Source organism: Mastigoproctus giganteus, chromosome 7 (assembly GCF_048544385.1).
Source record: "Mastigoproctus giganteus isolate SK-2022 chromosome 7, ASM4854438v1, whole genome shotgun sequence".
In the NCBI taxonomy this organism is placed as follows: Eukaryota; Metazoa; Arthropoda; class Arachnida; order Uropygi; family Thelyphonidae; genus Mastigoproctus; species Mastigoproctus giganteus.
Window position 1 is genome coordinate 165,779,733 of NC_143581.1, and position 16,648 is coordinate 165,796,380.

Below are 16,648 nucleotides of genomic sequence, written 5' to 3' on the forward strand. Positions count from 1 at the left end.
AATCTCGAAGCCTAGCTCCTTATCCTTTGTCATGGTCCAGTATTTGGAGATATCGCTTTCCTTACATACCTAACAGCATGAGCAGAGAGGTTTATCTTCCGTTAGGACCCCTGGGGGTTGGTATTAGTATTGGCGAGTGATGCAAACAAGCGGTAGGCAAGAAATAAACAATAAAAAAGGTAATTAATGCCATCTTCTCCCACTTCATTTACGTATTAAGTATTTGTCCAATCTCTCCTCAGATTTGGATGAAGTTCCAACCTACACAAGAGTACGTGGGAGTTCATTACTTATACATTATTCCAGGACTCATTCTTTGACTAGAGGAGTGGTTCCATGACATCAGGTAATTGCACATTTATATCAGCGAATGAGTCACTTGTTAGAGTGACTCACGATGGAGATGCATAGTCATCTTTGAAATGTAATTGCTATTGATAATCCAGTTTAAAACGTGGTATATATTATTTCAGTTTGTGACACCTACGCCTAATTGATGCCCCTGAAAAGTTAAGGTCATGATGCTGTCAAAGAACAATTTCGGGATTTTCAGGGACAAAATACATTCCATGCTAGTGTCACCTGAACATTATTCGAGGATTGTGTACCTTTTACAAGAAATGTAACAGTAACTAATCCTGCAGGACTCAGTTCGATTATTGATGTCTGTCTATATTATAGTGTTTCAAGTAACTGTGCGATATTCTCTCTCGTTCTTTGGCTTTCTATAGAAAAACTTTATCAGCTGTCCAGCATCCTTAAATTAGCATCCCTCAGTGATTTGTTCGAATCCCTGCTCGAATTCTTTGCTTGCTTGACCATCTTTAACAACACTAAATAATGAGAAACTCTGTAAATGCTAACTACTAATACACTAAAGCACTATGCCATTAGCTTTGACGACAGACCAGAAATTGATCACTGAAATGGTCATACAGCTGTCATATCACTGTACCCTTATTTCTCTTTGTACTCTCCTCCGTAATATTAGTGTTTCCATCACATGCCACATGGGTTCGAATCTCGTGGAAGTATTGTAAAAGGTTCCTTCAATCCAGGCTGTAGTCAGTTGATCTCAAGCTGAGGGAGGAGAATCCTTCTCTCCACCCGGAAGTTATTTCGGGTTTTTCTCTCTGTACAAAGTGCAGATTGTCCCATCTACACTTGTAAAGCCCAATACACGATGAAGATCATATCTCGTATCATGTGATCCGGGATAGTATAAACTTCTGATAAGACAAGAAATCGCACAAAATATATACTTTTATTTTATGAACGAGATGCAATGCTATCAGTGAAGGACAGCAACGTAACTTTGGGCAGTAGGGCCGCTTTAAATGAGACGTGTGGTCGCTTCTGCTTCCTAATTTTTTATTGCCGATTAAAATTCTTGTAAAACAGGTTAAATTCTTAATCTGTGTGTATATTTTTACGCATTTTGTCCCATCGTCTGTATTCCCCAATGCCTTTCGTAGTAGCATAGCGGCTGCTGCTCTTACTGCTAACTGGAAAAGACAAGGTGGAACCTTCAAAGGATTGGAAAGTTTTATACCTGCAGACCACACACGGATGTAGAAACTTGTTTTTATACTTTACTTAACAAACGCGTGATTTTATGTGTAATTCCCAAAGCCTTGGTCTTTTACTCACGTATTTTGAAACACTACTTTATAAAATGTCACCTCCCGCAACAGTTCATTAAGTTACTCAACCTTATATGGCAGTTTAAAGTTTATGCTAGCCAGATGTCGAAAAAAATCCCTTTTCTTTACTAATATGGGTGTCACAGCGACAGTCATTAGAAACGTTTCTTTATAATTAGCATAAATGGGAACATCCATTAATCGCAAAAGCGTATCGTATCTAATCAGTTTGATCTTTGCGGAATTCCGTGAATATATTAATTATACAAACGTAAAAAAAAATAATAAAAGATTTCCCCTTCTACCATTTTAATGCGGTTTTCTTTCAAGAGTTATTTTTTCATTGTGTAAATCTGCCTACAGCGAAATTGCGCCTTGAGTTTTCAAATTGATCGCAAAGCTCTGTGAAGTCAAAAACTTAGCGGTCTCTTTGATTTAAAACTTCTCTAATGCCCATTATTGGAGTAATTAAGTGTCTTGTTGTGTTCCTTCTTGAAGAGCTCATTAATGCTTCATTTATTGTAGATTCTGAAGATTTTTCTCAAAATATTCTTTAGGTAAAGAAAGAGACTGTGTTTCTAAATGCTTCAGTAGGCAAGTTCACTTCGTGTGATTTACGACCCTTGCAGCTTTAGCTCATTGGTAACGTTTGTTTAATGTTGTACAGGTATCAAAACCCACGCCTAATTTGCGACTGTGGGCGAACATCCCACCGCCTTACCGGAAAAATATGATCACTTACTACAGGTTATTGCTCAAACGAAAAGAATCAATGAAGAGGTTAGTTAGTCCAATAAGCTATTCGCTGACATTTGTGAACAGTGAGACGAACACTGACTCCAACTTATACTAGACATTAGATGACCAATATCCTAACATTGTTAATTGAGAACCCTTACACATACTACAACACTGCGACCCTCCATCGAAGCGGAGTCTGTGGTCAATTAGTCTCTCAATCCTATTAAGTTGAACCTGTCATGTGCAGGACAATCTATAAATCATGAGCCGATATTTTAGCAGGAAGACACACTCTTTGTAATCGGATCGCCTTCTACAAGTACACTGTAGGAGAACTGTAGCTCCTCTAAGCGACGGTTACGTCATTGCCGGATGTCACGTGAACGATCTACACTTGACGTTGGGCGCGTGCCACCAGGCTTGCCGCCAGACTAGAGCCGGCTGGAAGAGCTGGCAGGAAAGACGGTGCGTGCGTTTGTCTGTGCGTGTGTATGTGTGTTGTGCGGTGAAGCACGTTTAAGTAAAGGAGACCCGATGAAAACCACTTGTGTATGTGACTTAGAAAAGATTGCCACGATGGATCCGTTATAAGGGGCGCAATTCCCACCACGAGTGGGGCTATGAATTGTGTGGTTCCTTTCGTCAATTTTATGGCTTTTGATGCTGGAAGTGTCCTCTTAGATAACAGGTGCACTGTCGAATAATACCCGGTTTCTCATAATGGTTAATTTAGGCTTGGACACAGACAATTTCCCACTAAAACAGACCAGGAACAAGAATAGTAAATTCCAAACGGCGTTGGGACTTGTAATGTGTGCGCTTCATATAACCTGTTGTACAGCGCTGGGTAAGTTGATTTCAGTTATAGAAAACGAAGGAGGACATAACTTCAGATATCACAAAATTTTCTTCATAGTTATTGCTGAAATACTGCCTAAATAGATATTGTTAAACAGCTGTTTCAGAATTGCGTTGTTTGTTCCCGCAAGCGAAGATACTACAACAATTATTTAACAATGAGATGATATTACAACAATTATTTAACAATGTAACCTGTATAGTTATTGTTGCAGCCTCACTTCATAGCAATTATTAAATTTAATGATTTTAACAGTAGAACAGTATTCTTATTGGTCATACTGTGACTAAATTATAAGTTGATGATTAATGAAATATCTGCTTCTGTATATAAGAAGTCAATCCATGAAACATAAAGTTATAAATTACTGGGAAAACCGGACATTGGACTCCTTCAATATTCCTAGTTTACAAATTGCATAAATCGTCTTATCTTAAACGCGCATGTTTGATGTTAATATTAATATATTTACTTTTAAACGCTTTCAAATTTAACTTCTAAATCGCATAACCAAGAATTTCATGAAACGTCTGATGGAAAGGTGTCACCAAGCATTAATCTACCATACCTTCACATTAGAGAGGTATTTGTGGCGACAAAATGATGGATACGTGGCTATCCCATTATGGATTACGTGAGCACAATAGAGCACTTCCTGTAATGAGATCTGCACAACCAACTCTTGAAAAATGAAACGAAGCCTCCATTTACACTACAATTACCATAAGTGTACTCAAACTGCTAGGCGTTTCGCCTTCTTTCCTTTTTACCACCGTGAAATGAATATGAGTAGTTATCCTATAAGTACACGCTGTTAAATACATTTCATTTCTAAACTAATGTAAATCCTCCCTTATAATTCCTGTCGTTCCATCACTGTTCGAATAATGCTTGTTGATGCAAATTAGCTATAAAAAGCGAGTAGTTAAAACCTGGTTTTCTTTTATTGACAGAGAATTTTCTTAAGGGGGATCTATGGGGAAAAGTTTATAGTGAAATTGCCTATAAAATGATTAAAAAAATAGGCATTTTTGGGGCCACCAGAATCTAGAAACAGCATTTCGTCTTATACCAATCTCCTTCTTGTATTTAGTGTGCGATTAGGGTTAGTGTTTGAAGCACAGATCACAAGACACGACCTTTGGAATGGCGTAAGGTAAGGCATGTATAAGAAGATGCTATCCTGACTGATTAGTTCTCTTCCACTTGCTATTAACACCTGCACGGTGTAAGATACTCTGCATGCCACTCAACATCCGCGCATAGCTGGCAGAGAGCAAAAATTCAATGAAAAATATAGGCTTGGAAAAAAGTAATAGCCCCGGTATTATAAAGGAAAATAGAGAAGGGGAAGACTGATGAAACGCTGGCTGTAGAAGGGAGAAAAAGAAGTTTGAGATGTTGCCGGAGATACTAAGAACTTGATAAAGTAGGTTGTATAAAAATATTGTGGACGAAATTACTTGAAGAACAGGTGCAGAGGACCGACAATCGATAGCTGTGAGTGATGTTTTTTAAGTTTATAAAGAATACGCATGAATGGTAATAGGAGGATCAGCATATGTTGAAAGGCAATGGATCTTTCATATATAAGAGGTTATTCTGAGAGTAAAACACCTAGCTTTTGAAGATAACGTTATGAAAAAAAAAATATCCCAGTGTACTGTTGGGACAGAATAGTTGATTTTTAAGATGTTATTAAAGTTTTCATATTTTTATTGGGTATTTGGCGATTTCCAGAATTTCAACGGTAGAGATCGGCCTTGATAGATAGTTATTTGGGTCTATACTGGTCCAGATCTACTATTAAAAGCTTCGCGTGCTGTCTAAGATAGCCTATATTTGATATCAGTGCTCCTGAAACGTTTTAAAAGTGTTCATATTCCACCTTGCTCTCAAGACACGCTGACGGCCATTTCTATTAAGAAAAAATGTTTCCTTCGTCATAAATTTTGAAATTTCAAATCGCAAAACACGTTTAAAAAGCTATTGCGCATATTATTTAATAAAACACTTTGAAAAGTTAGGTGTGGGTCTGAAGAGTTATTTCTTTATCGTAGACCATCTAGGTCTTGAAATTAAGCTTATTGGTTTCATGGGTACAAGATCGAAATCGCTTTAATATGTACAGACCTCGAATACGCATCCATAGTTCCAGATAATACCGCATCGTGTTAAACACATTGGCACTTCGATTCACTTGTTTCTGGATTATTGGGGTTTTCAGGCGAATCTTTCGAAGTCTCAGATTATTTGTGAATTAAAACTTAAAGTTAAATTGAAGAGCATAATAATTCTTCATTACTCCAAGCGCAGATAACGACTTGCTGATGGACTACCGGGATATTTTTAAGACTTCTAATTTTAAAGACAACGAAATCGAAGAAACTTATATTGCATGGCTAGCTCACTGACAGAATTAAAATTAAAACTCAAGAAAACTTGACCAATTCAGTATTGGGAATCGAATAACGATTTCCACTGTTCCACTCTCCAACGTGAACTGATATATTCCAACATCGATTTTATCTGTCTTCATTACAATGTTCGCAAGTTTTATACGTCTTAATGAAACTGGGCGGTTTCCATTAGCAATAAATTTATTTCCTTTATTGAGAACAAAGAGCAATAATAAAGAAATAGCAGCTTCTTGGAATTTCAAGGAAGCTTCCTTCGGAATTGTAGGGAACGCTGGTTAGTATTCTGTTTTCAGCATAGTCTGTGACAAACAAATGTTTAAACAGAGCCGTGCCAGAGGTACTTGGGGACCCGGATGCAAAATGGGTTAAGGGGGCCTCGTTTATTTATGTTGAGACTTTGATGGCGTCCTCGATCGAGGCTCCCTAGATTAGGGGCCCGGATGCGACGCATCCGGGCCCTAATGGCACTGTTTGAGTATTTTTTTTTAATTTCTTTAAGGATTAAGATATAGAAATGGGCTGGCCATGTGTATTTAGTCTTTTAATACATGTGTGAAAGAAACACTGAAGGAGTCTATTCCTTTGGATGATTATATACTTACCGGAAGGAAAGTGTATGAAGTTTAAATATATGTAGTTGTAACATACTGAATTTATCTCTATGCAAAGAAAGATGTTTTTGTTTTGAATCGAAAGCGCTTTAAATTTTATGAAGTTAAATATATGGCTTAAATTATCGCTACCCTGTGATACGTGACACTCGATGTGGGGTGATATAAAATGCATTACATGAGAAAAATTAGCATGGGGTGGTAAGTGTGGAATAATCCGTGCCTGCTCCTCCCATCTTAAATATACTGGGGAAAAAATGACCCTATTAAAAGAGCCTTTCTATACAGATTTAGAAATTAATCTGCTTTAACTGTTGGTCAATTCGCATAACACAAACTGAAAGTGTTGCTTTTATTGCTGCTGTAGCAGAGGCTGGAAGCTGACGCATGCGTTCTTTTTCCCTTTCAGCGCGAGAACCTAATTAATTAGTGGATCGTTATGCTAGGTTTGTTTCCATTAGGCTCTATAGTGATGACTAATTAAAGCTAATGGTTACAACGCGCGAATTTTGAATAATGTGGTAACTCTGTTTACTTTTCATGGAAGGGACTAACAAGCATTTCTTTTCTTCTAATAATTATCCTTTTGGTATATGGGTCTCTCTAGAAATGCTTAACTGACTCTTACCCTAATTCCAGCATGTCTCGCAAATTATTCTTTCCACGATAACACGCTGCGCAAATGCCACCGTAGCATGTTTTGGTCCAATGTCGAAATAACCAGCACGTAAGTGACCTGGACATGTGAATCATGAAGTACGATCTTCCTTATGCGTGCGCTATTGTGTTCGGTAAATACTGGTCTCGGCGGCCATGCCCCCTAAGTCAATAGGTGCGTGGTAGCGGAATGTTCCCCGAGATAAAGATTAGTTTTCCCAGGAAAATAAAAGTATAATTATTGTGAATGTAGGTGCATTTTCGGTGCTTGTAGTTTTTGTGACCATTAAAATACAAATATTGAGTTGTGGGCCCGCATTTTATTTAGATCTAATTCTTGGATTTTCTTGCATATACAGTGACAGAAAAATGTCTTCTTGACGATAGGAAATGTTTCAATTTTATCTTTTTAAGTGCAAATTCATAATAGGGGTGTTTCTGTAGACAGCAAGTTTATCTTTCCATACAGCGTATACCACTCTACCCTGTTCCACTTTATAAAATTATTTTTGCTATAATATAAAGAATGTATATGTTTAGCTTTTATTTTAATATGGGGTTTAAATAAAAATAACTAAGCCACGTAAATAGATTTATTTGAAAATAAAAACAACTTTTCTTAATTAAATTGTAATTATTTGAAAGCACACATTTTAAAAGCTAAATAAAATTTTCTTTTCGAGCTTTGGGTACAGGGAAATGCATCACGGTGGATGTCAGGTAACTTAGGCCGTATATAATATATCTGTAAATTGCATGTGTTCTTTGCTTGGGTTCTGTAGTCGATTTGCTGGACTAAAAACCGCATTTCCGGGAGAAAAAACCATGCTACCCTCACCGTAGACCGCCTAACTCAGCCATATTGTAACAAAGGTCCATAAAAATTTCTCGCTTCATTGACAGGATTCGAACTCAGGTCTTTTCCACCCAGTGCGGGATGGACTGCGATTATACCAACTGTGCTACCCATAAGGGCGTTAAGGTTGGATATTATTTCGCGCCACCTATGTATTTGGGAAGTATCTTTCATACTTGTGTCATAGATGAATTGAAAATCATTCTATAGCAACTCTTTCTCAGTAGATAGAACAAAACGAAGATTTTTCAGCTCACTACAGAGATACATTCCACTTATATATTAGAATGGTCGCTATCGGTGTGAATAGAAATTAATCCTATATAAATGGACTGGAATTGTAAATTCGTGCAATGAGCGCCTAAGTTTTCTGGTTGTGTTCCATGGTTATATAAAAATCTTTATAGTTTGTTATAATTTCCAGCTTGATTTTCACTTAGAAAAACATGAATCATGTCCATTGACATAGAAAACCTCACTTTTTTAAATTTTTCTTCTACCCTTTGGCTTATTCGTCTTGCCTCACACCATCAGAATTTTTCGTCTGTGCTTTTCTGCGGTTTCAGGAGATCATCATCAATAGATTCTGCAATATTGACACGACCTTCGGACCCCCTATTTCTCTACGAACACATTCCCGAATAACTCTTAAGAAGAGACGTTACAATTGTGATAACGCATGTTGGATTTTGCATTTTCTTAATCACAATATTGTCCCATACAGTAATATAATTGGAAATTTGAAGTCCATTAACTGATTTGATAGGTACTGAGCTTTATGCTTAATACCATTGTCCCCACGAATCGCCTCAAACACCTTCGTTTGTTTCATAACGTATAGCTTTTATACTGTCAGTACACCTTTCCCATCGAGTACCACTCAGTATATTTCAACTGTATTATAAAAATTGAGGTTCACGGTGCCCCTGTATCAATTCGGCCCTTCTTGTATGAAACTTTCCCAGTATATGCAGTGTGATGAGATATACCATATCAGAGCCTAGCGGGTTGAATATTGCATTTAAGCACCATCGTCTTCCCCACACCCGGTGGAAAAAGCCCAAGTTCTTATTCCGAGGAATTTTTGTCAGTTATTTCACAATATGGTTGAATTAGCCGGTCTAAGGGGAGGGCCTCCAAATTCAGGTTTTCGTCCAGCGAGCTGGCAAATCGACCACAGAACATCCAATTAACAGACAATATATACTTCGCAGTATAGCCTATGTCGCCGACGAGCCAAAAGTCCTACGCCACCAACAGTTCTTTATAGGACACACTGTAAGTCAAATTGCAGTCATCTTCCACAAGAAATGCAGCGAGCATCACCTCTTCTTCTGGGATATTTGAAGTTTATCTTGCTCCTTCGACTCCTGAAAATTTACAATCATTCTGTTTCCTTAGCTACTCCACTATCTTACAGTCTTATATATTGAAATATTCATTGCCAGTCGACGCTTAATGCATCGTTGCTGCTCGTGTGTTATCTCCAATAATATTTAGAAATTCCAGGGGGGGGGGAAGTATTCATTAATATGAATAAACAGAGGTAGAATAATCCCCACAAAAAGGCATCCTGAGAAAAATAAGGTCATCTCGCTCATGAAACGTGTTCATCGTATTCGCATTCCAGCCATGCTGAATACATTATGTTAATCCGAGCAAATGAAAATGACTCCTTTCAGCCAATGGTTCCGTTAAGCTTAGTGAGGAATGAAATAGCGTTTTCATTCTTTCATCTGAAACACTATGCACCGAAGTGCATAAATCACCTAAACCCACGCCATCTGTTTCGCAAATAACAGATAAAGTACTCAGCACTACGCAATGAATGCTATTAAATTAACAGGTTTTGTAGGCAGGCTATTAAATGTACACAGCCCTTTCACATTTTGTTTTTATTGTTGCTTTGTTTAAATGGACGTTTGTGATGTAGAGTTTGAGTATCGTTGGATTTATTTCTATAATAAATCTTTGAATTCAATTGCCATTATGACGTGCAATTTTTAAGCTGTTTCGCTTTTCTGATGACCAATAATTTTAGAGTGGCTTGTCCTCTTTTACAGATTTTACTGAAAATCTTTTCTAAACGCAGATTTCAACGAACCTTTTAATAACGGGATTGCTTTTTTAACTTTAAAACGTTCATGTTGTAATAAAGTTCATTTTACTGTTTTGGTGGAGAATTCAACATAAAGAGCGAAATACCTAGAACATTTTTAACAAACTTTTAAGAATATATTCAGGAATGATCTTACTCATTCCTGGTTCTGTCCCACGATATTGGCAAGGTTAAGCTAAGCGCGAATGTTGAATTATTATCGTGTCTCATTAACTCTTCCTCCAACTTCCTGTTTTCGCGTCCCGGCCACTTGACCCCACTTACTAGTAGTTGTAGTTCATTTGTTTCATTCAAGACGATTACACGTACGAAGGATTTATTTAAGATATCTGTGAGATTCTGTTTACCACTTCCTCTGGCCCGTCAGAGATTGAAATAAACTTTGTTACAACATATGTTAATTAGAATTGATTGAAATTAAATTAATGTTTTTACTTATAACGAGAAGCTTTCTTAGTCGAATAGAGCCTGCTTTCTAAAAATGGGAAGAGGGACTTCATGAGGTCAACATGTGTCTGGTCTTTTCCCCAACGACTCTGTAAATTTTATATTTATAGTCTGGTCTTAATGCACACCAATTCATTGTCAATGGACCAATAAGTTTCCTCACAGATTTCTTTGGTATTATTTAAATTTGAGCTCTCTTTTCAACAATCCATTTAAAAGATTATAGATCTTAATCCATGGTAGTTTATTATCGGATCCATTTTGTTGACAAAATTCCACTCACTGATTGCTGGATTACAGATCTTTATAAAAGATTCTATAATCCTTTAAGTTCTGGTAACCATTAATAACTTTCTGCTGAGTGTTCGCGAGTATTTCTATTTCGGCAACGCATTCTATCCCATTGGCAAAACGACTCTTTCCAGCCGATATTCCGACATTTTTCTTTTTACTTCGGAAACTGTCTCTTCATGGGAAATTAAATGGCAGCACGTGCAATTAGAAACGTATGTTAGATGGGGATACGGACGTCAGTTACGCAGGAAGAGCAAACCTTAGAGTCATAATCTATAATAGCAAAAAGAAGAAAAAAGGAAAGATAAATTGAGAATTTTCTATGTACGAAAGCATCATAGCGCAAGATGGCAACCTAAAACTCGTCCTAGTACAGAATAGAGTAATTGAAAAGAACCCTTAAGGGGAATCAATAGTGAGAAACTTATTAAGTTATTTTTGTTACTGTCATCTTTTCCAGTTCTTTCGGCTTGAAGGCTTTTCAGTCCCATTATTCGAATATTTTTCTCGATTTTGATAATTAAAGAAATTATTGGATTTCAGAACATTCCTAAGCAAATAGTAACGTGTTCTTAGTAATGATATTCTACATTTACTTTATGCCAGTAAGGTGGAATGCAGTGTCTTATTTAGAATTTATGAATTTGGAATGTTTTCAAGAAACTTACAGGGTGGCGATTTTATATAGAACCTATTCCGATGCTTCTTTAATTAAACCAATCGGTTGAGAGCTTTATTCTTTGATCTCCTAGAGAGACCTTGCGAAGGATAATTATGCAAAAAATAGTTCCCAATTCATCTCCAGGATGCCGTACTGATGTTGGAGTTGGATAACCAAGACAATGGTTGGAGTTGGATAACCAATGACAAGTGTTCCGAGATTAAGCAAGAAACCACTTGAAATAATTGCATTTTGAAGTTGATTTTCAAATTGTCAATGTTCCCAAAGTAGCTGCTCCTTAGGATGCTGGAAAACTGAAGGTCGTTGGATCAAATCATGCAACCAAGGTGGTCATTCTGCGGAAATATCGACTAACAATCTTCTCATTGAACTAAATGTATCCAAAGGTTTCTTTGGACATATTTAGCACAAGTTATGGATATGTAGAAGAGCCTTGCCAAACAATTATTGTATCAAAGCCATGCTGTTAGAAATATGAATTGACGAAGTTAGCAAAATCTCGATGGCAGCGATTAGCATTTACAGAGCTAGTGAGAGGCATATTTGGAGGACCGTAGGACCATTTCAAAAGTGGACTGACCAATGACGATTGATTTTGTCGTAAATCCATACCACAATGAGTGTAAATAAGGGTAATGAGATCTTAAATCGTGTCGAGATACTATTGTACAACTTCTTTTTTAAAATCTCGTGTAAAGCGGAAGTGACTTTTATATCTCAATAAAATGGCCTATGGTCAACTTCCGTATTTTCAAGATGCTGGAGTAAAAACAAATGTTATATAAGGGTTACCCGAGAACAACCTCCTTCACCCATGTCCGATTAACTTGGCAGTCGAGAGAAAAACCCATAAATGTTCTTCGATTCGTTGGCGGGATTTGAACCCAGGCGTTTTCTTCCCGGTGTGAGGAGGACTCTGATTATAACCACGTGTTACAGCCAGGATAGGTACTCTAGTGAGGATGTTATTGGAAATGTCAGATCCTAACAGTTTTTGTAGATTCAGAGTTATAACAGCCAGCGGTACATTAAGCAACTTTACGTTGAAGGTATGAAGAGAGAATAATTTCCACTTACGAACGCAACTTAAAAATACAATGATAGCCACTTTTTATGTCTCTCATAAATAAAATCTCTTTTCAGAGATGCGTTTTGGGACACATGAGAGACAGTGTTGTAGGTAGGAAGGAGAAATGGTTTTAGAGTGGGAACATTCTCCATTGCTGATTAGTCAGTTCACAGTAATCAGTGGTTCTGGGCATGTCGGCTTTCTGAGGCTTATTATGACCATCGCTGATGCACTTAAGAGCTCAGAAGTTTAATACGTCCTGTAAAATTTATTTTTTATGATGTAGAATCGTCTTGTTGTTTTAATCGTGCTACTACGTCCGTCCTTTGAGAATTTGTGCGTCATTGCTGCATCCCAAATAATCACATAATTGACCCATATCATGAAAGATAAACCGTGTACTCAAAAGACTCTTCCTGAATTAAAATTTGCCATTATTTTTTTATAGAGGTGGTCAATTTTGTTATGTAATTGTATTTTATAACTATGCTTAGGTTAGCCATGCATACTAGCTTCAAACGGTTTCTCCCTTTTAGGTTTTTCATATATTTCGTAAGTTGAACTATCTAAATAGTAATAATAAGTGCACAGATAAATTCGATATTCACGTAAACGTAATTTATATCGTATTTCCTAAAAGAGAAAATCAGAAGTACATACACTTTCTTTCGGTATTGAAAGATTAGCTTATACGATTCAAACTTTCGAATGTAGTACTTTTAAATTCCCAAATAAACATTTACGAACGTGAGATGTGAGGTACACCCAACAGTCATTAATCTTCAGGACTACTTTTCTTAGGTTAAAGAGTCTAATTATATCGACTGAATACTATAAATTTTGTTAAATTAATGTAATCCTTGGACAGGCCTAACTAATGAAGCCTTTAATTGACCACTTAGGGCATCATTGAACTTGTTCCTACCGGAACTGTTTACTCTCAAGTATTAACTATTCTTCTACTCTTCAGTACACAATGGCAGTCTGATTAAAGCATAAATTTATGGATTAATAACGTACATTCACAGTATGCAGATAAATGTCTGTTATACGAATTAATTTGGGACCTTACCTTAAGTTTTAAAATTGACTCCTCACTTTGTCCAAATTGTTAGTGGTACATTAAATTTGCGTTGTTATTAAACTATTTGCAGATATATTGTACACTGATATATAAACAGCGTATTGGGCAGGATTATCTCACGATTACTTGATTGGTTTGAATAACTACCGATCTATTGTAAACCGAAGTAACGCCTATACTACATTTTGAAAGTTTCTAGTATCATGGCAATAAAATATAATTTGGGTACTTTTTAATGCATTAAACCACCAAGTTGAATTCCAGGTTATAAGAAAAGCAATTAAGGATGTCCATTAGTTCATTTAAATAATCTATGCAGACTGCGTGGGTGATCTGAAATAAAATAGATTTTTTTTCAGTTTTTGCTAATTCAATGGACCATTGTATCTGAGAAGGCTAGCATCCTTGAATCTAATTATGCCTTCAAAATGCAGTGGTATTCCAGTCACTAGAGTTAACTTTCCAAGATCTTAGTGATTGGGGTGAAGAAAAAGTCGTATCTTAAGACTCTTCTCCATCACAAATGTTCTATTCGGTCATCACAAACACATAAATCGTAATTAGTAATGGAGATGTCCATTTCAGCCCCGAAACCATTTATTTAGTCATTAAAAGGTGATTAAACAGGCCACAAGCATAATAGCTAACTAAATTATAATTAATGACATCAATGCTAGAATTAGTACAAAACTCTGAGTGTGTGGCCAGTGGAGTTCATATGTCCTCTACACGATGTTCGCTTCCAATCTGTAACTGGTTGATTTTCGCTTTGTTAAACAATGGCACGCGTCCATTTAACTACTGGTCCATTCGTTTCATTTGTATTTGCTTTTACATCATCAATTTTAAACCACAATATAAAGTATACTTTAGGTTCCTTACTCGTATGCAGCTGTCTTTATAGAAGGCGACGTTAAAAGTATGTTAGATCTGTAGGTCTGATTATACTTCTTTAGGGTTATAAATTGCTTTCAGATTTTAAAGTTAAATTGCGTATAATCATTCTGTAGTGCATTGAAAATAATGCTTTTCACTAAGTTAAAATGTAGATATTTCTTCCAACAAAACCATATTTGAATTATATGAAACTTCGAGAAATTCGAACTGAAACTTATGTATTTGATAAATTTTCCGTTTTTTTTTGAAAACTGAAGATCACGAAACGAAAACAAGATTTGCTTACAGATTAACTATTTGTATCTATTTCACCTATTCGTTTTCTAACTTTTGTCAGTGATGAATTTTCCGAAGTCAATGCCCAGTGGTTGGTAGAATGTTCTTTGACAGAAACTTGCTTGTTGACAACAGCTTGAAGAGTGAGGAATTCAGTATTGCAGACTCAGTCCTATTAGTAGTTTCTGGCCATGGCTGGTTGGTGTCACCCTTTCGTAAAAGTCTGGGTTCGGATACCCCTAGGGCCTGAAGGAATTCCTAAATGCTTTAGTCAGGGCTTTGGTTAGCCAATCTCAGGAGGAGGGATTAGGGCTTCTTTCAGTTATTCCAGAAACTAATGCCATGAACGGTCAATGTATTGTTTTAATTGTGAATTGCTTGCATTCTGCGATTGGTTTGCCTCTTTAACCTGGGAGAAAATCTCGTATTTTCTGGAGATAACGCAATATAACCTTCCAAAGAGACTGATTAACTTGACCATGATGTCTATAAAGCCCATACCTTCCCGTCATGAAGGGATGCGAACCCAGGATGGCGGTCATAATCAATTTGCTGGATACGGGTTTTCAAAATACAGAACGCTGAGAATTAAAATTGAAGTTTGTTAAAAGTGTTCATGATGCTGTTCTTAGAGCCCTTTCTTTGAGGGGAAAACCTGGTGACTGGATTGTCTTCATGAAGTTTCTTTTTGGACCCGATTCCTTGTGTCGGTTCTGTGATTTTGGAGAACATTGCCTTCAGCTATTGGATTCTAACTCTGGGTAGTTGCTGGAGTGCTGTACCTGATTCACGGTGTTGGGTTTGGTGCTCTGGTTAGTTGTCTTTTGTGCTGCGATCATGAATACTTCCTTCTGGATTCTGGGGTGCTGGACCTGATTCATTGCGTCGGATCTGGTGCTCTAATGGTTCTGTTTTTCCATGGCGGACAGTTGGACATTTGCTGGACAGTATCTTTATTGGGTTTTTAGGTTCTAGTGCTTGTGGAAGAGCAAATGAGGAGATATTCAGTTGAACTGTGATTTTTAAAGTTTGTAGTCCTGCCATCCAGACTATTGATTATTAGTTTCCTCACCTCTGCTGGCTCCATGGTATGGGCAACCCAGGGAGCGAGATTAGTGGCACCCAACTGGTATTGCACTACCTCAGGTGGGTGCGGTATTTCATGCGCGAATTGCGCTACAGTAAAACCAAACCCAGGTAATTCAACATACTTTTCCAGGCCTGTTTTGTAAAGACTACACATTCACATGTTTTCAAGGTGGAGTTGGGCTTATTCCTGGAAGCCACCCTGATTAATATGTACAGAGCATTTAATTATATGTAAATATATCTTGTATATACTTTGATGTACATAATCTTGAGACTGTATATGGTGCGTAATTAATAAATGATTGAAAATGAAATTAAGAGTTAACAGTACAGTAATTAAAACATTTCAACTCTTAATTATGGGAATTTCCTTGCATATGGAACTGAATTCATTTATTTTCTACACTTCTTTTATCACTTTTTTTTTTTCTTCAAAAAATTTCGCTTTATTTGAGCTCAAGAAAACTACAGAAATATCGAAAGAAATCGTGATAGTGTCAATTAATACAAAATATCTGCATTCGGGTTATTAAAGATTAAAAAAGAAGATGCCCCAATAAAATGTGGGCACCAATGGCTCGAAGTATAATAATTTCTTTTTAGCTTTTCATCTATAAAGCAAAGGTTCATTAAAACTGGTTAACTGTTAATGGAGACTTAGATCGACCATATTTAGTAAAAAAAAAACAGTCATTGTGTTATTAAATGGAATGTAACTTTCCTTGGATATTTTTGTTGTAGTTAAACAAAACTAGACAACTAGTGTGTGTGCGCTTGTGTGAATATAACGCGATCATTCAAACCAATTGTGCGAAAAGTTAATCTGATTATCACAACTTCAGAATAGTGAAGTGCCACCATGTTTTCTCTTCTCACAGAAATTGTGAGCAATAACGAGCACATC

The 16,648-nt window shown here is 36.8% G+C and overlaps 1 protein-coding gene across 1 annotated transcript in view; it reads left to right on the plus strand.

Annotated features, from left to right (window-relative positions):
• Window positions 1-2,826: 2,826 nt before the first annotated feature.
• LOC150083315 (protein amalgam-like) overlaps window positions 2,827-16,648 on the plus strand; it is a 237,079-nt gene continuing 223,257 nt past the window's right edge. The window contains exon 1 of the mRNA XM_090377971.1: window positions 2,827-3,231. Coding sequence (XP_090234097.1) covers window positions 3,105-3,231 — 127 coding nt within the window. The 5' untranslated portion in view covers window positions 2,827-3,104. The remainder of the gene's footprint in view (window positions 3,232-16,648) is intronic.